Source organism: Ambystoma mexicanum, chromosome 5p, assembly GCF_040938575.1.
Source record: "Ambystoma mexicanum isolate Mex_15411 chromosome 5p, UKY_AmexF1_1, whole genome shotgun sequence".
Lineage (NCBI taxonomy): Eukaryota > Metazoa > Chordata > Amphibia > Caudata > Ambystomatidae > Ambystoma > Ambystoma mexicanum.
In genome coordinates, this window is record NC_090930.1 from 468,489,606 (window position 1) to 468,513,720 (window position 24,115).

Sequence of the window (24,115 nt, forward strand, 5' to 3'; positions counted from 1 at the left end):
AGTAAGTGTCATGATGCCTACCCCCGGGCATCCAGACCAAGTCCAGCCACCCCGGAAGCAGGCATCATGTTAACCAGAGAAAGCCCAGCAACCCTTGTTAGGGTTATATGGGTACAATCCTGGCGTCTATGGCGCCAGGCTCATATGTTAAAACTTACCTGATGCAGACCATGCTGCAAGAGATCCAAGCCCATGTGAGGCTTGGAAGGGACTACTTTACCTAGGGACTATGTTGTTACTCGGGTGTGGTTGTGGAGGAATACTTACCTGGAACTACTTTGAAGGCTATTTAAACCACGCCCGAAGGGCAGCACACGCTTCGTGTTATTCTGCATCCTGCAGCGTAACGCTCACCGTGCCTGCAGTCAGCATCCAGCCTTGTGCCACGCCCGCCTCGAGTCTAGAGCGCCTAGAAAGAAGGGAAAGAAGAAGAAAGGTTAGAACAAGAACATTATTGGATTTCTTACCTGATTCCGGATTCATCGCACCTTTAACGAGAAAGAGACTTTATTTTAAAAACGTTGCATCGCCAGTAGCAGTGCCGTGTCATACTCACCGTTGCTCGCAGCATCTCTACGATCTGGCGCTGTCTTCATCATTGTTGCTGCATTTCAGCACCTAAGGGGGACAAGAAAACAACTAGGTGAGCCGAGGGGAAACAAACAAGAACAATCTCTTGCCACCATATACTTACCTGATTTTACCGCTGGAGGTAGTATTCACCAGCACGCCAAATCTTCTTACGCCACACCTGTAGGAAAAAGAGAAAATAGCAAGTTAAACTTTGGCATCATTTAACGGACAGTGTGGGATAGCGCAGACTCCTACCTGAACGCTTTCAGCTGCCACAGAACTATCTTCTTTTGGGTCTAATCTGCAAGATAAACAAAGGAATTGGACAAGAGTGATTATTCAGACATTTTTGAACTCTCAAGAACTATATACTTACAGTCTTTTGCCAGGAGTTTTGGAGCCAAGATTTGTCTAGAACTCTTCCAATATCCTCAAGCCAGTGAAGTAAGTGGCCATCAACGCGCCCCTGCGTTCCTCGCAGGATGGAGAGCCCATCTTTCAAAACTATAGGGTGAGCTTTGTGAACGGGAATATCGGAGGTGATAAAAGGGGACGCAGTGAGGGGCTATTACTGAAATCCACGGGTGGCTAATTCCCTTTCTCCACCTTTAGGAGACTACTTCTACGGGTCAAGCAGACAAAGCTAGGTGGGCCAGTCCAGTCAGTCATCTCTGCACTATGCATCACGTTGGTGGAGACCGTGGTGGTCCAGTTCCGCCCGACACCCCTGTGGGAACCAGGTGAGCGTAACAGAACGTGAAGTCTTTCTACAAATCCTCACTCGGGTGTCATGGAGACTTCAGAAACTGACCAATTGGCCCTACTATTAGGGGAATTTAGGGCTGAAGTACATGTAGCTCGTCAAAAAACTAATACCCTAAGGAACGTACTGATGATCTTGCTAGACAATTATTGCAAAACCAAGCTGGGCAAACACCATTACCTGGACTCGGGGGGGGGGGGGGGGGATTGGAGAGGGGGAATTCAACTCCAGTTTCATCGAGCAATCCTGTGCAAGTGGTTCTACCAGGGAGCATTCCTTTAGCCCTGCCGGAACGTTTTGCTGGGGACCCGAAAAAGTTTGCCGTGTTTATGAACCAATGCCGCTTGCACTTTTTATGCAGACCTGGAGCCTTTCCAACCGTTCAAGCCAAAGTAGCCTTTGTATTATCATATCTCAGCGGCAGTGCAGCGGATTGGTCAATTCCACTAGTCAATCAGGATGACCCTATTCTTCGGGATTTTCACGGTTTTCAAATGAGCATGGAAAGACTATCTGCCCGACACTCCCAGGGAAAGGCCCTGGATAACGAACTTTTGTCCCTACGACAGGGTAACCAGGATCTTCTAACCTACATCGCAACCTTCAATAGGTTGGTGGTGGAAACTGGATGGCCCGAGGTAAAACGGATTACGTTATTTCATCGAGGACTTTGAGGAGAACTCAAAGATGTTTTGGCTCAAGTTGTGAACCCACCTCAAGACTGTGCTGAATATATAGACTTAGTGGTCTAGTTAGATCACAGACTTCAGAACAGAAAGGCCGACCGAGCCAAGTTCGAGAACCGGGTGTTGGTAAAACCCAATGCTACCCCCAAAGGAGCAGATGCTTCAGAACCCATGCAAATCGGAGGGGTTAACGGACCCTTGACTCAGAAGGAAAGAGAAAGGGGACGGCAAATGCAATTGTGTTTATACTGTGGAACTTCGGGACATTTTCTACGGGATTGCCCTGTAAAACCACCCAAGAAAGTGGTAGGAACTTCTGATAAAAGCCACACAGAGTCTGACTCGGGAAACAACCACGCCCGACAAGTGTAGAGGTCCACTTGCCGAGCTTGAAGAAGGATACTCAGACCTAGCACTTCATCATACCAATGGTCCTTATAGATCCAAGGCAACCATCATGTATGCATGCAGTAAGGGCATACATTGATAGCGGGGCCATAGGAAACTATGTGGACCACGAATTGGCTTCTAGGATGGATCTATCTCTCTGCAGAAAGACCACTTTGGATGTCATCACCACAGTCGATGGAACTGAAATTGCCTCTGGGCCTGTAACTCATTCCACCGCAGAGATGACACTATTGGGTCAGGATGGGCATCGAGAGACTATTGTGTTTGATTCCACAACAAATGCACGTTGCTTATAGTATCACCGGGCACTCACTCGCAGCCCTATATTCAATGAGCACATGCTAACTTAATGCTCCCAACTAACGCACGTACTATCAACGTACATTGCTGATAATATCAACAAGCACCCCCATCACGCACACCGCTATTTCCTAACCTTAGCTCCCCCCCACCAACCTGGCAATTGCAATCAGTAGAATTGTTTGTAAAATGGCCACTCAACCTCAAGGCAGCAGTATTAAACTCCTCAATCAAAGATGCATCATTTTTGCCTGACCAGCTGTATAAACTTCATCTACAACTAACTGTCTCAGCATCCGCAGAGGCTTCACACGATCGTACTAATTCATTCACCACGTCCTAAATCTGTCCGGATTCGGGCACTGCCCTTACCACATCACTAGACCAACTAATCCACGGCCAAATATCATGTCCTATCATCAGAACACCACTAATGCGCACACAACACGCCATAACCACAACCATGCCCACCTCCAACCCTCCCAGGGTCCTATCAGTCAACTATATCCATTTCCTTTCAGCACAGCTATCCAGCCTACTGGCACCCACACATGGGAGGACCAGCTCACCCCCACCTGGAAGCTCAACCATCAAACCCAAATGGGTAAGACTTCAATCTTTTGTCTCTATCAGGCTATTTTGGAATTCTATCCAGCCCTCCGCTTATCTAACCCTAACTTCTGTTCTTCTCCCTTGGTACATTGTTCCGGTTCATATTGCTAATCACACTGCAAATCGGCACCTTATTTTTCCAACTGTGATTTTGTTCTGTCCAATTAACTATACTTTTGTCACCATCACTTGCAATCACCCAACATGGTAAATCACCTCTCCTGGGTGTCACAATGTGTTTTTGCCTAAATCGCAATTTGTTTTTTGATACTGCCTATTAATGTATGCATAATGGATGTGAATGAAATATCCTCAATACTAATTGGCTTTGAATGTCACTTCACTGGGTATACCATATCACCACTTCACCAACTCACTAAAAACACAGCCTTGAAAAAGACTTAGGTTGAAACGCGCGTCGGCTGTGTAACATATCGGCTGTGTAACATATCATCATGTTGTAAATATCACCTTTACATCCAATGATGTCTCTCATTGGTGCTGACTAAACCAAGGAATAAACCAAACCTCATGTTTGACATGCTAATAACTTGACTCATCTATTACTTGTGCAAACTACCTACCAACAATTACCGGACTATCTAATCCAACCAGCGCCTTTCCAGTCCAGAGTTTGTCAAACCCCACAAATCTTCTAAACATTAGGAACCTCGGAGTTGGTCCCTTGACAAACTAGGACCTTGGCTGCAGGTCTCAGTCAACAACTGAATAGAAGGTGCGCAGGAGAGAGGGAGTCCCGCTTTTCAAAACTCCACCCATGCCAAAAATACATTCTGCAGATGGTCACCAAATTCCAGAGTGCACAGCGTCTTCCGGCCTTTGATTTTCTGAGGTTGCTCGGCCTCATGGCATTCTGCATTTTCCTGGTGCCTGAGGCTCACCTGACAATGAGATCCATCCGATGGGCTCTCAGAACACAATGGTCTCAGTTCTCGGGCAAGATGTCAGATCTGTTTCAGGTTCCAAACAGGGTTGCACAGGATTTTTTGTGGTGGGCTTTCAGGGACAACATTCTGAGGGAGATTCTGTTTGGCAAACATAGCCGGAGATAACACAGGCTACGGATGCCTCACTCACAGGGTGGGGAGCCCGCACCAATGATCTGAAAGTCAGTGGTCGTTGGTCTCCACAGGAGTCCAAACTGCAGATCAACCTTTTGGAGCTCAGGACAATCAGACTAGCGCTGAAGGCCTTCCTGCCCTCGGTACAGGGAAAGAATGTCCTGATAGACGGGCAACACAGTGGCCATGTACTACCTCAACACAAAGGAAGTGTAGGGTCACTAACGCTGTGCAGAGAGGCAATGCAGCTCTGGTTCTGGGCACTTTAAGAAGGAATCTCTCTAGCGGCAGTTCACCTGGCCAGAGAGGAGAACACGGCAGCCAACGCTTTGAGCAGGGAGAGCACAGTCTCCTATGAGTGGGAACTAGCTCCGGAAGTCTTTCAAGCGATCTTCACCCTTTGGGGAACCCCTCATGTAGACCTGTTGGCGATGTAAGGAACCCATGGTGGCAACAGTAAAGACGGACGCAAGTGATCACAGTTCAAGGATGTTTATTAAACTGTATATATAGGTTGCAAAAACGCCTAATCTAAAACTAAGATAGGAGCAAGCTACTACCATCAAATAATAATAAGGCAGTCCTAGTGCCGTCTTGTCAAATACGGCCTATACTAAAAAAATCTATTGCCAGTCCTGACAACTAAATACAAAATAGTGTGGGATAAGGTTCACAAGAAATAAAGAAGTGTTCACAAATGATAAGTCTGGATGTGGTAGCCAGGGGTCTCCCTTCCCCACGTTTTTAGCACGGGTCAAGGCAGGACTCCTGAGCACGCTCGAGCTTCCCCAGCACGAGAGGACAGTTTCGCTCTCAGCTATCAGGACCTTTGGTGGTTATGTCTTTCCTTTCAAAAAGACTCTTGCCTCTGAGGACCTGATGTGTTCCAAAATAATAAAAAAAAGTTCCTTTCTGCTTGTACGTTGAGTGATGCCTTTTCACCCCCTCTTCCAGGCTCCGATCCACAAACAGTTCCTTTCTACAAAATCATAAACAAAAGTTATTTTCTGATTCCACTTCAGTGATGATTGTTCACCCCTACGTCCCCCTCTTCTGGGCTCAGACCCCTGTCGAATATCAGTCTCCCTCCACCTGGTTCACTCTGGTTTGTATTCAAAAGATTGATCTGTTGTACTCACATGTCGGTGGGGTGATGGTTTTTCACCCCTGGTTCCCCCTCTTCCGGGTTTAGATCCTTTTAGACTGTTAGCCTCCCTCAGGTTCACTACGAATTCTGTCAACTCAAGTTCACTTAAGGCATTCACAAATCTCAATGTCTTTTTAAACAGTTCACTGTGGACATCCCTTTGTCAGGTTAACCTTTGTCAACGCTCTGTTCATTGGGACTTTAGGCTTTGCCCCTTCCCATCGGCATCCCTCTGTCGGGTTCACTCTTGCCAACTTTTGCCAACCTTTGCCAATCGCACAGTTCCTTCTACTTTCTTATAATGCAGGATTTGCTTCCCCTAGCTTTACAATCTGCCGGTCAAAGACTAGACTGTACAGAGGATTTTGCTAGACCCCTGTATGACCACTTTGACCCCTTTTCTCGTGCCTTTCCCAAGGTCTTCTGGTATTGGTAGTTTCAACAATAGGGTATCACCCAGAGTTTCTCAAGTGAGCACCCACGTGTTGCCGGACCCCTCTGTAGCTGGGTTTCCTCTCTCATATTAACGGTTATTTGTATTTTCCTCAATTTGCCATTTGTTACTTTTGTTCAGCATAGTCCAGTTCGGTTTCTTATCAGCTCTCCCCTCGATTCACCAGCTGTGATGAACCACTTGGCTTTTTTTTGCCTCTGGAGTCATGGACGGTACCACAATAGCAGGCGTCTCTCCCTGGCTTGGTTATCAACGCCAGAGGGCCTGTGTACCGCTGACATCTGCTTCAACGCACGCTGGCTATTGTTCACAGTCTTACATTTCCTTCCATAGAGGTTTCACTGGTCTTGGTCGGAAATGGCACGGTCCCTTCTTGTAGTATCTGGCTTGTATTGTATGCACCAGTGCAGGTCATAGAATGTGATGATGTAGCCTGGAACCTCACAGGGTATCAAGGTTCCAGAACTGGCAGTTAAGGATTCAGGATGGGAGATCTGACTAGAGAGGATATATATTACTTGGCTCCTGCCTCCCTTTCCTAACTTGCCCTGAAACTGAATAAAGCAACTTTGCTTTTATACATACCTGCCTTCAGCATCATCTCTGCTACGTGTGCCTGCTACCAGAACACCTAATACTACACTTCTCTCCTTGTCACCCTTTCGGTTTTCGCTGCCTTTCTCCTCCTCTTTAACTGCCGTGCTTGGATAGCTCTCACATCGTGTGGTCTGCCTTGCTCTTCTTCTGTTCTCGTTCTCCACCTTTTATCCCTGTGTGGAAGAGAAAGGGCCATCAGGTGTGCGTGATTCTGATTAATTGCCCGACTCTGCCTGACCCTTGTGTCCGGACATGTCAGGAAAACGGTTCTAGGGTCAGTGCGAATACGCCTATGGTGTTGCCGCTCTTATTATATCTGGGGCTCCAGATTGGCACCATCAAAGCATACTTGACGGGCACCTCCAATCTTTTAGCGCACGTCAGAAAAAGTTTCATATTTCAAAATGCCACTGATTATATAATTTCTAAAGCGATTCACAAATGTGTTCCTCCTACTCCATTTCAAGTCCCAGTTTGGGATTCAAATCTTGTGCTAAAATGTCTTGTGTGCACTTCATTCCTGTCCATTCAGACTGCTGAATTTTAAGACCATGTTTTTAGGCGCTTTGACATCATCCCGCAGGGTGAGCGAGTTACAGGCCTTATCCAGTAAACAAATGTTTCAAACTTTTTATAAGGACAAAGTTGTTCTAACGGTTAAGCCTGCATTTCTTCCAAAGATTGTATCGGATTTTCACATCTCTCAAAAGATTGTTTTGCCAACGTTTTATCCGCCTCCATATCCTGTCAAGGAGGAGGAAAGGCTACACTGGCTAGATCCAAAAAGGGCACTCAGTTTTTACATATCACGTATGGCTAAAATCAGACAAGATGACCAACTCTTTGTGGGATACACCGTACACAAATTGGGTCTGGCGGTCACAAAGCAAACATTATCCAGATGGATAATCCTAGGCATTACAGAATGCTACAGCTTGCAGGAAAGTATCAGCCAGAAGGCAGAGGTCTCACTCCACAAGGGGCATGGCTAGGTCTTCTGATTTCCAAAGAGGGGTGCCAATAAATGACATTTGTTCGGCAGCCACCTGCCTATCAGTCATACCTTAACAAAACACTACTGCCTGGGTTCGTCTTCAGGCCATGGAGGAGGATTTGGAAAGGCAGTTTTGCATTCTGTCCATGACAAAACTTGAGAATTACATGCTTGATTCGAAAATTCTTACCCCCTCCTCCAAACCTTACACTGCTTTGGGAGTCTATCTACAGATGAGGAATACGTGGGAGGACACAATCCATTCAAAGAACAGGTTACTTACCCTGTTAACGTTCTTTATACTGTATGTTCCTCCCATATATTCCTCATCGCCCCTCCCAGCCTACCCACAGTACAATTTCCATACATTACACATTACGCTCCTTCTTTGGGCCTCATTACGACCCTGGAGGTAACCATGGTGCTATTAGCGCCATGGTTGTCTCCAAAACCTTAAAGATTCCGCCATGGTGAATGGAGCAATTACCTCTCCATTCCAAGGTTGGCGGAGCGGTAATTCCTCATTCACCATGGCCCTTCCCCATTCCCATTTTAGCTCCCATAGGGCTCAATGGGAATGGGGAAGGTGGTAATAACGGTACCGCAAGTTGCGGTACCGTTATTACCTCTAAAGTCCCTTTGCGGGTCCCATCCTTAACGGCTGGTTTTACCAGCCGTTAAGGGAGGACCCGCAAAGGGACCTCGGAATAGGGTGGTAAGGGATTACCGGCACCAGTGCCCTTACCGGTACCGGTAATCCCTTACCGCCCGGGTCGTAATGAGGCCCTTTGTCTGATACTGTCTTGGACATGCATGTGCCAGTAATCCTGTGGGAAGAAGGTGAAAAAACAGAACTGAAGCTAACGGGCGCTGCTGCGTGTGTTATTTATACCAGTGATGATGTCGACCTCGAGACGGAGGCCCTCGAGGGAAAACGATTAGATGCACAGCGCCCTCTGCCGAAAAAATAAATTACAAAGCAGCGGATGCTTGGAAGGTAGATATCTAAAGATTAGGAATAAGTGGGAGGAACATCATCGAAAGAACATTACCAGGGGTACGTAACTTGTGTCTTTTGCGTAATCAAAAACTGGTGAAAATAAAGAAGTGCTCACAACTATAGGACTCCAAGGCTAGGATTCCTTCTTATACGACTTTCTCTCCTTCTGGGCCTTTCAGGCCTGTGCCATATTTTCTTAGATAAATGTCAATAGGTAGTTCACAAGAATATGCTTCTTAGATTTCTACTGTTCTATCCCAATATCTTAGCGCACTCTTTGTACCAAAAGTAGAATTCTTTTTCACTAATTCATTTTCTCATATTTTGGGTTTGGGTCCCAGACTTGCATCTTTTTGATGAAATAAAGAAATAGTCACAAATGTAGAACTCCCAGGCTAGGGTTGGGGTCTTTTCCCATAGCTGTCTTCTTGTTCTACTTTCTTTCCTTTTTGGGCTTCTCAGGCCTGTGTTTTCTTAAGTAAACATTAATGGGTAGTTCACAAGAATAGGTTTCTTGCATTTCTTCTGTTTTATCCCAACGACTTGGCACACTCCTTCTACCAAGCATAGGATTCCTTTTCACTAATAAATCTTCTCTCATTTTGGGTACAGGTCCCAGACTCGCAGTATGTAGAACTGCCTGGCTTACTCTCCTGCCAAGCAATTATCCTTTAATGAACTTCTCTTTTCTGTGCAGGTCCCAGATTCGCAATGTTCAAAAATGGCTTGGTTTACTCTCCTGCTCAGCACTTGTCCTCTCATGGACTGTCTCTCTTTCGGAGCAGGTCCTAGACTTGCTTAATTCTGATTAGCCTTGTTTCTGTTTATGTACAAGTCCCAGACTTGTAATGTTTACTACTTCTTGTGCTCTCATGGAATGTCTTTCAGTGCAGGTCCCAGACTCGCAATATTCTTAATGGCTTTGTTTTGGTTTCTCATGTGGGTGCATGTCCTAGACTCACACTTCATTCCCAGGGTCCCAGACTCTCTTATTCCAGCTTCCTCCTTCACCCCGTTGCTTCCCCGGACCTCTTGCACCTCTTGGATAACCTGCACACATTTTTGCTTCTTGTTTGAAAGTACCGACCTATCCCAAGCAGCTACTACGACTCTCAAGGCTACGGTAGTGTTCTCAGCTCCATCACGGTCTGCACCCTCTCTGCGGATGTCTGCTTCTCTATGTGGTGCGCCTGCGCTCTCGGATGCTGTGCCGATGCCTGGGATGCCCAGAGGTTTTACTTGGCAGTAGCCTGAGAAGTCTTTGCTTTGTGGACTAAGTTCAGGTGCTCTTCGTTCGCAGCTTCCCTTCTGCTGGCTCTCGTCTGCTCGGCCGGTACACAGTTCGCTGGATTCCTCCTTGGAGAGCAGTTCCCTTTCTCTTTATCAGCTGAGCTCCATTTAAGATCCCAAGCTGGATAGTTGAGTTGCTTTGGGCCAATCGCATACCGTGAGAAGCTAGAGTGTTCTTCATAGTGATCCTTGGACTCCTGGCCATATACTTATTCTATGTACTCCCAATAGAGCCATATGCCGCATACTTGGTATTCTCTCATGTTTTGCTTTTGTCAAGTATTAGTTTTTCCAATATTTAAAGTAGAGCTATATGCAGCATACTTTGCATTCTCAGATTTATTTATCTTGTCTAATATATTAGGTAGGCTAAATTGGCAATAGCGCATGGGGGAAGGAGAATTTAGTATTTGAGAACGGTGTACGTATAATGACACAGGGCAACACCACGTTCTCTTGATATGATTGTCCCCAGTCCCACAAAGGGGCTTCCTCCCCCATGTAATCCTCCCTCGGTGTACCACCGCCAAGGGGACTATTGTACTGTGGACGCACATCCCTGGACCCATGGGAAAGGTCTCCCCTAGGGGAGAAGGAACAACATTCTCAGATTCATCACAGTACTGTGGGCTCTGATTAGCCAAACTGAGAGCCACTAAGGGTTTGCGAGCAATGGGAAAAGGACAAGGGAGCAGCTTTACAGTATAATATGCAAGCTATTAAACTCCTTCATAGGACGCCTATGTCCAGCCACATTGATTGAAAATCATCCCCAGTGTCAGCCCAAATTGTTGTAAAGGTTGTCATGTGGCATGAGATTACCGACATGTACGGTTGGAATGAGAGCGTATTGAGAGATTTTGTAAAGAAGTGTCTTCATGGATTAGGGAGCTGTATAGGGTCACCCACACACTGCCTTATCCCTGCTTATACTTTTTGGAGTTTGGAATGGAATGGAAGAGGGTCACAACTTGAATCATATGGCTCGTACCATGTTGCTAGCAGCAAGGGATTGTGTACCAATGTACTGAAAGAGACCGGAAATACTGTCAAAGAGAGAATGGTTGGTCAAAGTGTGGGATATTTTCATCATGGAGAGACCAACCTATATGTTGGAAGAATCTAAAACCAATCTAGCAGAGGTTTGACTACCATTTTTGTAAAAATATCAATGTTGGCACTTTGTGGCTCATTTCTGCTCCAAATAATGTTGCATTTCCATAGAAGTCTTATAATTCCTGTAGTGATATGGGGGAAAGTCCCATCGGAAAGGGCAAGGGGGGGTTGATACTGGATTTTTTAGATGGGCTTTTGTATTCATTGTTTATATTAATATCCGTACTGTTCTTGAAAAATACTACTAAAATGTAATTGACATTTTTTTTTATCCACCTTAGTGAATGCTCTACTCCTACCTCATAGTCCTCTTCTCCATACACACTCCTATGTTACCAGCTAAACTCAGCCATCTGTTAGATTCAGCTCAACACAGGTAAAAATACAGGTTGGCAAAGGTGAAAGGCTGGAACATAAGGGACAAGAGATACTGTTTGCCCTCTGGTTTGCTGCAATTAAAATGGGGGTTTGCTGTGTAAATGACCCTGGTCCCTTTCACGTTTCTCTGACAGCCACCAGCGTGGAAGAAATGGGACTATTGGCGAGGAGTAAAGCAGTCACTATAGCATATAACATTTTTTTCCGGTCTTCGGACTTTGGCCTGGTCACTGTACCTCCGGATAAAATGTTCCGCTTGGTGCAGTTACCACTTCCCTGTATGCAACACTACTCATTGGGATCTATCCTTCAACTGCTTTGGGTCCTCCACAAAAGTTATCATTTAACCTTTAAGCATGCTTCCGGTAGCTCCCTTCCTAGGCAGTAATGATCAGCATCATCAGATTGAGGTGGGAAGGATGTGGTGCAGGAACTCCAAGAGGTCACTGGATTCTATTTTCAGAACCCTCGGGATATATATCTTTACCGGTAATTGGTTGAGTATTAATGCTGAAATAATTAGGTCCCTCCCCCGATGACTACATTAACTTAGAAGACAGCAAGACATGAGGTATTTCATCACTAGTTTAAATAGACAGAAGTACTGATATAAATTGGAAGAAAGTTTGGTGTTTGGTAAGTGAACCTGGGTTGAGCCTCCTTGGTGGATGTACAATGTCCGACATCCCAGAATTTGCCACCTGCATAACAGTAAAATGATTCTTGTAAAATTGAATATTATTTTTATCATGATACCTGATGGGGAGAGGAACACCTACGTTAACAATTTTGCTTTGTTCACGTGGAGTGAGTGGTCTTCTCCTTATATGACCACCATTTACAAGAAGTGTGGTGCCTAGAAACTGACCTATTGATAGTTAAATCACACCATGATCGTTTTCACCCACAATTATCATAATGTGTCTGGACAGTGGTAGGCAGGGCATCTGATGCACGGAAGACTTGAGTTCAGGAACAGATGCCCGAGAATTAGGAAACTGGAGGACAAGACAGAATTAAGCTGACAAAGGCAACCCACAATCATGGATAGGTCAAGGCAGGTCTCACAGGAGGAAATACCAGGGAAAGTAAAATAGTTGAACAGCAAACCGAGGACTGAGAGTTAGCAGAATGGGCAAAAGGCTCTTAAGGGATTGATATGCACTGACCTGAGTTTTGTGTCTACCTTTATGCCAAATGCAAGTCCAAAAGAGAGGCCTGTCCAGAGGAGTTGCAAGGGGGGGGGCTATGGGGGCTATAGCCCTGGGTCTTTTGGTTGTAGCCCTGGATAGAAGCTCAGGGGCTACAACCAAAAGGCTAGATAACCCTGAGACCCGACATTAGTGTAGCATTCACACTTTTCCAGACCTTGCAACACTCCTGGGCCTGTCCTTGTTGTTTTATCACAAGACTGCTAAATTTGCTCGGCAGTGCACATGATCCAAACATGGAAATGGCACCCGTCTGGCTGTACAGTGTAGGAAGCATGGTGGCACCCTTGATTGGCATCCATGCAAATGCCATGTCCAGTGTTTTCCCTGTTCCTCTGTGGCGCTGCTCCCCTCTGGCAAGGTGCCATAGTAGATATAAACTTAAAGGCCAGGTAAGTGAGGGTGTCACTGCACATAAGTGTTATTGCAGGGCATAACAGGGTGCTAGGAGAGCCCGGAAAGTGACCATGACCACTTGTAGCTGTTTGGAAATGTTAGAGTGGTGAAGTAAGCTTGCTGTGAGACAGGTGCACGTAACCTGTGGTCACCTCACCAGCACTTACGGAATTTTAAATTGGAAGCAGCCAATACCGAGAAACATCTGGCTGCTCTGCAGAGTAGTTGGCAGGATAATGATGGACCTCTGCAGGCCCTAAAAGCACGTGTTTCATTTAAGGCAGCAGTATCAGGATGGAGGAAGCTGTGGAAAGAAGTCACGGAGGCCAGAAAGGGGATGTTGAAGCAGAAGGCTTTTGATGCGTCACAACAGGTGACCGACTCCAGAGAAAATAATACATTTTTGAGATTGGTTGTATTTGACAAGTGTGTTTTATCCCCTCAACTGATAGATGTTAGCATTCGAGTGCAAGAATGTTTTGATGATGCTACACGACGATAATTTCGGGGGCAATTACTCCCCCTGCCAAGGTGCTTGCTATGTCAAGAACAGCTATTTAACATTCTCCCGGGGGAAAGGTTCTCTCACCAGTCACATTTGGAGAGGTTTAAAATGCAGCTAACAGGCATTCCCCTCAGAAGAGGCTAGGGCTTGACAGGCCATCTTTGGACTAGTTAAAGCACACTATTAATATTTGGGTCCCACAGTTAACAAATAACACCCATCTGTTATTGGGGTGACTTGGAGAGTTGGAGGAAAGCGAATCTGGTAAATATTTTCAAAAATGGGATCAACCCACCTATCTCACTCCTGAGTTTGAATTTTTGTATTGAGATGCGAGTAAGAGCTGATTTAAAGCAGTAAAACATTGTCACATTGTCGAGGGAATATACAAATACTGACAGCAGAATAAGGGTTAAAAGTTTTCTTAAACAAAAGTAAAACATAAGACTGTTGCATGGAAATTGGTTCAGGGTGGCTGTAATATAAATTCTTAAATTCTTGGGAGATGTCTTTGAGCTCCGTGTTCTAAACGAAGCACAGAAAACAAAAAGGCATTCAGAAAGTTCCTTTTCGAGGGGATTGGGTCCTCCGACGTATTCCATATCTATGACAGTAATCACCACAGCTGTGCTGCTTCGGAAAATCTTTCTGCGTCCTGCGTCGATGATGTCGATACGCTGTCCTCGAGGGCTTGCGTCGAGCCGGCGTCACCAGATGTTATGAGTAGGACGCACAACGCCTGTAGCCGCAGTTCTGTTTTTTCCGCAAAAGTGTTCGCTTCGGAGATCTCTGCGCACCTCGATTCTACTGAATCCTGTTGTTTCGGTTCTTCGAACCTGTTTCTTCATTGAATATTGATTGATGTCGGGTGTGCGGGTCCAAGATGTCGCTGACTGACACGCACAACGCTTGCCTCTGGTGCCTCGGGGAGGACCATGATACGGATGACTGTGTCGACTGCCAATCGCTCACATCGAAGGCCTTGCAGGAGTGTAAGAAGAAGCTGTCGGTCGGTAAGGTGGCCAAGCCCCGGAAGTCGCGTTCCACTGGTCTTTCGACGGATGATTCGAGGGGCGACTCTCCGCATCGCTGTCGTGAGTCTGGGGGTTCTCAGTCTGAGAGTCGGTCCCCCCATTCCTCTGCTTCTTCGAGGCACTCCAGGAAGAGCCGTCACAGGTCGCCTTCCCAGTCCTCGTCCGAGGACTCCGTCCGTCGGCAGGTTGCTTGTCCCAACAAGCATTCCACTCCTGAGTAATGGGATTGCTTCCGAAAGGAGATGTTGGCGATTTTTCAATCGCAGGGCTCCGGTCTGTCCGCGCCGTGTGAGGACGCCGGCCATGGCCGTATTAGAGACATCGCTCATCCGCCTTCAGGCTCGAGCAGTCGTCGCGACCACCGGGTGCCTTCGAGGTCCCGGTCGGAAAATGATGGTCACTCTAGGCATGCACGTTCCAGGTCCCGGTCCTCGACGCCCTCGAGACCGCGAGAACCTGTGAAGTCTTCGAAGAAGACATCAACGCCTGCAGCGCCAAGGTCGTCGACGGACTCTCTTGAGGCTCCACCTCCGAGGAAGTCGTCGACGCCATCTGCGCCCAGGCTGTCGAGAGACACGCTCGGGGCTCTGCCCTTGAGGCCTGTGTCGACGCCGTCGAAGCTGTCGGCGCCGATTCCGTCGACGCCTTTCGAGGCAGCTTTGTCAGAGGTTCCCTGTGGTACGGTGGAACCCCCCAAAAAGGCTCTGGCCAAGGCTAAGCATGTCTTTGTTCCTTTTTCTGTACCATCCTTCCGGCCTCTGCATTATATTTCTGAGGTGGATGAGGGGTCTGAGGAAGGTGAGGTTCCTGCAGAGGTTCCTGATGACCTCCTTTCTGGTCATAGCCAACTTGAGGACCTGCGTCAGTTGTCTAGACACCTCTCCGGAGGTGGAGTTTGGTAGGCATGAGCCTGGCACGTATGCCGAATCCTCATATCGGCGCCTGATGTCGAGGGTCATGGATTACCTGGGGTGGTCTGCCCCCCCTGGGGATTTTCAGCAGGATGACCTGACTGATATCCTCGAACAAGGTCCACCAACTGACCCGGTGCTGCCATTCCATATGGCCTTGCAGAGAAGGGTGGCTGCGGCTTGGACTTCTCCGGAGAGTCTCCCGGCAGTGAGCAAGTCCTTGCCGAAGAAATATTGCCCAGCCAGTGGTGACCCCTGCTACTTGACCACACACCTTACCCACGTTCGGTGGTGCAGGCGGCTACGGCCCCCGCAAAGCAGGCGTCGTACCCTACCATCCCTCCTGATAGGGACGACAAACGTTTTGACGGCTGGGCGAAGGTGTTTTCTTCTGGGGGTATGGTGCTTCAGGCTGCCAACTCCGTTTGTGCCTTGTCTCGTTTCACGCACACTCTGTGCACTGTATCTCCTTAGCAGCTGATCATATTCCCGAAGGGGAGGAACGGGATGGTTTTCTTGCTATCGTGCAGGATGGGGACGCCATGTGTGAGTCCGTTCAGTCGGGTCTGGACATGGTTGATTGCGTCAGCTGGTCCATGGCGGTGAGCACCGTAATATGCAGGTTTGCGTGGTTGCGGAAGTCGGGATATGCTCCTGATGTGCAAGCCCGGCTCCTCAACATGCCCTTTGATGGTGAACATCTTTTTGGTAGCAAGGCTGACAAGAGCCTTGAGAGGTTACAGACCTCCAAAGCTGCAGCGAAGTCGTTGGGCACTGCAGTTCGCCAACCTCTGCCTTTTCGTCCTAGGGGACAGCAATGGAGGGAAGGATCATTTCGATATTACTCATCCTTTAGTAAATTGAGAGGAGCTGCTAGTCAAAGGGGCCACCGTAGGAGTGCCAGAGGTGGAAAACAGGGTACTCGAGGTGCCAAGGCCGCTCAGGCAGTTGCCTCTTTGCCCTCAGGCACTGCCGCAGCCACTTCAGCTCAGCCATGAGGCCATGTCCAATGGTTCGCCGGTTGGGGGAAGGCTGGCGCAGCATCTTGTAGAGTGGCGTGCCATTACTTCAGTTGTGTGGGTTCTGGAGATCATAGCCCACGGCTACTATCTTCCTTTCCGGCAGAGGCCTCACAACAATCCACCAGGGAATCTCTCTTGGAAGAGTCCGGATCTGCTCCTTGCGCAGGAAATTCAATCCCTGCTGGAGAAAGGCGCCATAGAACTGGTGCCTGTAGCGGAGAGGAACAAGGGATCCCCTTATTTTTTGATTTCGAAGAAAGACGGGGGATTGAGACCCATCATGGACTTGCACGGTTTGAACAAACTCCTCAGGAAGGACAAGTTCAAGATGGTTACTCTTGCTCAAGTCCTCCAGGTCCTTCAACTTCAGGACTGGTTGGTGTCTCTCGACCTCAAGGACGCTTATTTTCATGTGCTGATCCATCCAAAGCACAAATACCTGAGGTTCGCGGTTGGCGACTCGCACTTTCAGTTTCGAGTCCTGCCGTTCAGATTTACCTCCGCCCCGAGGGTCTTCACCAAGCTCATGGTGGTGGTGGAAGCGTATCTCAGGAAAGGGGGGATTCACGTCTAGCCCTACCTGGACGATTGGTTGATCACGGCGCGCTCACCCGAGCAGGTCCTGGATCATCTGTCCCTCACCTGCCACGCCCCTCACAAGCTGGGCTTCTCCCTCAACTTAAGGACGTCCCACTTGACGCCAACACAGCGGCTCCAGTACATCGGAGCAGTGCTCGACACATCCCTGGGGCAGTGTTTCCCTCCCCAGGTGGGGCTCTTCACATTCAGCAGATGGTGCACAAGTTTCAACTTGCCCAAACGCTCCCGGCGTTCGAGTTCTTGAGGTTGCCCGCCCTCATGGCATCCTGCATTCTTCTGGTGCCAGAGGCCAGGTTGCGGATGAGATCTCTGCAATGGGCCCTCAAGCTCCAGTGGTCAGAGTCCTCCGCCAAGATGTCGGACCCCGTTCAGGTGCCGCCCTCGGTCGCCCAGGACGATTGTGACGGACGCATCCAGCTCACGAGTTGACAGTCAGCGGTCGTTGGTCTCCGTCGGAGTCCAGACTCCATATCAATCTTTTGGAGCTGCGGACCGTCAGGCTTGCCCTGAAGGCTTTTCTGCCGACTGTGCAAGGGAAGAATGTCCTGATTCTGATGGACAACACAGTGGCCATACACTACCTCAACAAAAAGGGGGGCAGGATCACTTCCTCTGTGCAGGGAGGCGATGCAGCTCGGGTTCTGGGCCATCCAGCAGGAAGTTTCGATCTCGGCAGTTGATCTGGCCGGAGACGAAAACGAGATGGCGGACGCTCTGAGAAGGCAGAGGAAGATCTCTCAGGAGTGGGAGCTGGCTCAGGAGATTCTCTTGGAGATCTTCGCCCTTTGGGGGATCCCACAAGTGGAACTCTTCGCCTCCAGTGTCAACTGGAAGTGCGAAAGGTTCTGCTCGCTGGAATTTCCTCCAAAAGGAGCCTTAGGAGACGCTTTCATGATAGTGGTCCTTCCCACTGCTGTACGCGTTTCCTCCAGTGCCCGTCATCCCACAAGTGCTGCGGAGGCTACGGAGGTTCGGTTCCTGGATGATCCTCATTGCTCTGGCATGGGCCCGGAGGACATGGTACTCGGACCGTCTCGACTTGTCCATCTGCCCTCCACGTTGTCTTCCCTACCGAGACGATCTGCTCTCACGGGAGGGGGGTCAGGTTCTCCATCCAGAGGTCAGGTCCCTCAACCTTCATGCTTGGCTTCTGAAAGGTTGAGGTACAAGGATTGGGACCTCCCTGAAGACGTGATGGAGGTGTTGCTTTCGGCAAGACGGCCGGCGACTAAGTCCCTGTACCGTTGCTGTTGGAGACAGTTCTGCGACTGGTGCAGGGTTCAGAAGATGGATCCTTTTTCATGTGACATTCCTGTGGTTCTGTCTTTTTTGCTTTCGTTGACCTACAGGGGCCTGCAAGTGGGTACTGTTAAAGGTTACCTGGCGGCGCTCTCTGTATTTAAGCGCTCGTCTGAGGAGTGTTCCTATTTCAAAATTCCTTTAATTTCAAAGTTTCTCAAAGGACTCACTGATGTGTTTCCACCGTCACCTATCCAGGTGCCTGGTTGGGATTTGAACCTTGTTCTGAAATTCCTTATGGGTGCTCCTTTTGAGCCTTTACATTCTTGTCCTTTAAGGCTGTTAACCCTTAAAAACTGTGTTTTTAGTTGCAGTCACTTCCGCTCGCAGAGTGAGTGAGTTGCAAGGCACTTTCAGTTAAGCCACCCTTCACTGTGTTTCATAAGGACAGGGTTGTCCTTAAAGTTCGTTCTTCCTTTCTTCCGAAGGTGGTGTCAGAATTTCATTTAAGCCAGAAGGTTGTTCTTCCGGCATTTTATGCTCCTCCGCATCCTGGTAAGGCAGAGGAGAGGCTCCATAGGTTGGATCCTAGGAGAGCTCTAAGTTTCTACATTTCACGCATGTCCCGGGTCAGAGAGGATGATCAGCTCTTTTTTGGTTACGCTGGAAAGCGTTTGGGACAAGCTGTGACTAAGCAGACTTTGTCTAGATGGATTATCTTGGCAATTTCTGAATGTTACCGCCTGTCGGGTAAGGACCCTGCGGTAGGCTTATGGACCCATTCTACTAGGGGTATGGCTGCCTCTACTGCCCTGCAGAGGGGTGTTCCTATTCGTAACATCTGTTTAGCAGCCACATGGGCTTCAGTCCATACTTTTGTACGACACTACTCCCTAGATTCTATCCATGGGCAGGATCTGGCCTTTGGCAAGGCGGTCCTTTACTCTGCAATTTGATTGGGCATTCTAAATTTCTATATTCTAAATTCTTTTTCCCTCCTCCATACGTTGCTACTGCTTTGGGAGTCTGTCATAGATATGGAATACGTCGGAGGACCCAATCCCCTCGAATAACAAGTTACTCTCTTACCTGGTAACGTTCTTTCGAGGAGATGGTCCAACAACGTATTCCATATCGCTCCCTCCCTACCTGCCCCGCTACATAATTTCTTATGCGATTGCAGCTTACGTTTCCGCAAGGCTTTCTGTGGTCATATTGGCAGTGATTTGGTGCCACACGTTCTGGGGAAAAAACTACAACTGAGTCTACGGGTGTCGTGCGACCTACTTATAACATCCGGTGACGTCGGCTCGACGAAGGCACTCGAGGACGGCGTATCGATGTCATCGACGCAGGACGCAGACTCCGAAAGATTTTCCGAAGCAGCACAGCTGTGGTGATTACTGCCATAGATATGGAATACATCGTCGGACCATCCCATCGAAAGAACGTTACCAGGTAAGAGAGTAACTTGTTCTACTCAGGGATTTAATGCTATGCCCACTAGTCCACAACTAGGGATATAGTGCCCTACTCACTTTATCGTCAGTGTAGCACACCCCTCCAGTAGGTTCACAGTTCTCGCCTCTTCTTGGCATAAAGTCTCTCTCTCTCCCTCTCTCTTTCTCTCTCTCTCTCTCTCTCTCTCCACCACCCCCTCTATCACCCTCCCTCCCGCTGGGGTCTCTTTGTTTGGCCTCAAGGGGCTCGCCTCTTCTCACTGGAGCAGACTACTCTTCTGGTGTCCAGGAGCTTGACTCTTTCTACAGGAGCATATCCCTCTTCTTGGGTTCAGGTGGGCTCCTCTCTGCATCACCGGAGCAGATACCACTGCCAACACAGACTCTCATTGTCAGTACTAGAGATTGTTATGGGGCATTTCAGGCCCCAACATCTTAACACCAGTATGCTTTACTCTTCTTTTTCTGCCTTCAGTAGGAGTCCCTCTGTAAAGCTCAATTCAGGAATTCAGTTTCAATGACTTTGCATGTTTTAAAATAGAACATGAGCCCAGTTTTCTTACCAGTCCTTCAAATAATAGTTTGTGGCAGAGTGTGGAGGATCTCAAACGCATGAATTTGTCACCAATGACACTTTTATACCAAGTCATGTAATGTATGTTCTCGTTTCTGTTCTTGTCCTACTCCTTATCACTCATCCTAATTCTTTTTCTGATCCAGATAAAGAGTTGTATGTTTACATTGACCCAAACACTGAAGACTCTCCCTTTTCTGAGCAAGGAGATGTACATCTTAGTGGACCATTTGTATCTTATATGAAGGTAAGCACCAGTCATTAAAACCTTGTAAAATGCTACTATTATTAAATTAGTAATACATTTCCTTAGTATTACATATATGCATTGTAATGTTGGGCTTCCTACCTGACGAGGTGTGAAATCCAATACGCTGCTAATGCACACTGTAAGGGGCAGATTTCTCAAATCTCCACTGAAGGTGAACCCTGCTCGTGCTTAAAACAGGAATTTGCCCTTATTAATTCATTGGCCATGTAAGACCCACTGAAAATCAAGGGTATGTGCCTTACCTGCCATTTCAGTGGAAGTAACCATTTTTTTTTTGTTATAACCTTTATTTTATTGGCAATGTGATAGAGTACAGCAGATTACATGTGCAATCATAACAAGGCAATTTATGCACAGATAATCACAGATCATTATATTTGTGAAACATGGTCAGTATAATCAGCACAAACACTTTTTACAGTGTCTATTGTTCATAGTGGCCCCGTACCCTCTTATTCATTTGTGGTTGTAACAGCAGCCAAATAGGTACGGTTCTCAGACCAAATGTCCCTGGGTCTGGATGTTAGGGGCAATGTGCTCACATACAGTTTCTCATTTTCCTGAGCTCAGGTCAGAGCCACCACCCACTCTTGTGCCTTAGGCGGCTATTTATCTTTCCATTTCAGCAAGATGCATCTCTTGGCCATCATACAACCCATATTTACAAATGCTAGATGTTTCTTGTTCGGCAGATCTGCCCATAGGCCAAACCAGCTAGGCACCCACCACCCTGGATAATGTATCCAAGACGTTGTTCCAAAAATCTTTTAAGTAGCAACATCCCCAGAACATATGTAGGTGATCCGCCTGGGCAGATCTGTATCTAGGGCAGACAATGCCCTCAGGTTGGAACATCTTGCTTGGTCTAGCAGGGGTGTAGTATAATCTGTTCAGTATTTTGAATTGCATCAACTTAAACCTGAAACTCAGGGAAACCCTCTTAGTGTGGCCAGGCATGTGTCCACTGGGCGTCCGTCAGTTTCTTGCCCATTTCCTCTGACCATCGAATACTTGCAAGCGGGGGGACCATTTTGTTCAACGCCATTTTATAAAGGGTGGCGAGGATGTGTTTGCAGGCACCAGAATTGTCTATATACGTCAGCTCTGCAGTCTCAGGGGGTTCATTGGATTATCCCGGCCATCGGGTCGTCACTGCTGGTCGAATCCTGTAGTATTGAAGCAATCCCCCCCCCCAATACCCGAATGACCAGGTTTCCATGTAGTGTGTGTGATGAATTTCCTTTCCGGGTATAGATCTGCCAGTGCTCTGTAACCCAAACTTTCCCACTTTGAATGTATCGTTCCATCCCACATGGGCCCCAGTTCGGGGAACCTCCAAATTGGAAGCCACTGATGGTATGGTCGATCAGTGCCTGTGAAGGCAAAGATTGCCCACCAAGCCCTAATCGTGGAGGCAATTGGTTCGTATGGGCAGCTGTCTTTATATAGTTGGTCCAGCAGCAATGTACTAAGATCTGAGCGACCCGCTGCCAGTCTCTCTTACTTGATATGGGGCAGGGGCCATTCCCCGGCATATGTTATGTTATATATATTTATTAAGCGCACATACGCCCAAATGCACCTTGGTGCTTGAAGCAGTGATAAAGTTTCCTTCAAGAAATTAGAATAGCAAGGTTTTCGATGACCGTCGAAATCTAAGATGGTCAACTATTGCACAGAGACAAAGAGGCAGAGTGTTCCAAGTCTTAGCGCAGCCACCGAAAAAAGGTGCGACCGCCCATGAGGGACAGTCTGACACAAGGCACCAACACCTGGAGAGTAGCCTGAGAACGAGGACAACGAGCAGGAACATAACGCAGAAACTTAGCCTGCAAGTACTCCGCCCCTGATCCATAGAATGCACGATGGGCAATGCACATGGCATTGAGAGAATACGTTTCTCCATCGGCAACCAATGAATCTGTCTCAAAAGAGGAGACATATGAGCACAGAATGGAGGGTGGAGAATAGCTCTGGCTGCAGCATTTTCAAGAAGTTGAAGCCGGTTAATAAGAAAACAGGGCTGTGCCAGATAGTGAGTTGCAATAGCCAATAGTACTTAGAACAAGTGCCGCCACCACAGGGGCCTGACTGTTTGCCGGGATAAACGGAAGAACTTTCAGCAAAAGACAGAGCTTAAAATGGCCAGTCCTACACACAGCAGCCACCTGTTCGCCCATTGAGAGCGAGGAGGTGATTTTTACTCCCAAGTTTCTCACACAAGGTGACGGCAAAGGAAAAGGGCCCAAAGATGGAGGCCAAAAATCAGTGGTCCAATACAAGAGGAGAGAGATAGTGCCGATGACCAAAATCTCAGTCTTATTACCACTTAGCTTTAACCAATTGGTTGCCATCCATAAACCCAGCTCCTCCAGACACCACCTGAGCCGGACGGCTGTGTCAGGTCAAGTGAGATCCAGACGCACCAGAATCTGTGCATCATCAGCGTAAGAATAGTATCGGCACCCATGGAATAGAATAAGATGCAACAAAGATCTAATATAAATGTTGAACAATATGGGGGGAGAGAGCCAATCCCTGGGGGACTCCACAAGAAAGCAATACAGGTTGTGACTGAAAAAGGAGGAAGAGAGATAGACTTCGAACGATCGGCCAAAAAAGCCATGAACCATTCTAGAACTTGGCCAGAAAGCCCCGCCTCCGTAAGACAGGAGATCAGGGTGAGGTGGTAAACCGTGTCGAAGGCCGCCAATAGATCTAATAAAAGGACTGCCCCAAGACCACCCTGATCCACCAAGCGGGCAAGGTCATCTAGCACAGAGTTCAGGACGGATTCCGTGCCTCTCCCTGGTCGGAACCCAGATTGGAAAGAGTCAAAAAATCCAGAGGATTCCAAGATGGAAGAGCGCATACCAGTATGTAACAAACTGTTACTGAGCGGCCACCTAGTATAGTCCCAAGTGAGGGGCTAGGAAGCTCCTCTTCTCATAAGGAAACGTCATCTCCACCCACTTCTTCTGGACCGCTCCAGCATGCCACAGGAATTGTGCAAATAGCCCCTGTATCCTGGCAAAATAAGATTTCCCCAGCCAGACATTAATGAACATGTGCAATATCTTGGGTAGCAATCTCATTTTGATCAAGGAGAGCTTGGCGACAGCTAAGTGGGAGAGGTGTCCATCTGTTGAGCCTATTTTCCACATATGTTATAGCTGCCTCAAGATTGTCACGTAGCAGAGAGGTGCATGTTCTAGATATCAGCATCGTGAAATATTTGATATGCTCAGGGAACCACCGAAGGGGGAATTCACCACGGGGTTTGTGCGTACTGTCCGGAAGCGGGAAAATCTTTGATTTGGAAAAATTGATGGTGAAGCTAGAGAATTCTCAGATCAGTTTGTTATCATGGAGGATTGGGTCCAAATTGATATGGGGCTCTCTAGCATACATCACGTCGTCGGCGTACAAGGGATTATCTCAGGATGGCCAGCCAACTGGACACCACGCAGCCCATAGCGCTCTCTGATG

General features: G+C 47.7%; 1 protein-coding gene across 2 annotated transcripts in view; it reads left to right on the forward strand.

Moving 5' to 3' along the window:
• The window catches only part of LRCH2 (leucine rich repeats and calponin homology domain containing 2), a 2,196,342-nt gene that overhangs the window by 849,940 nt on the left and 1,322,287 nt on the right, over positions 1–24,115 (forward strand). For both annotated transcript variants that reach the window (XM_069612877.1, XM_069612878.1), the window contains exon 9: positions 20,502–20,602. In XM_069612877.1, the coding sequence (XP_069468978.1) occupies positions 20,502–20,602 (101 nt within the window). The remainder of the gene's footprint in view (positions 1–20,501; positions 20,603–24,115) is intronic.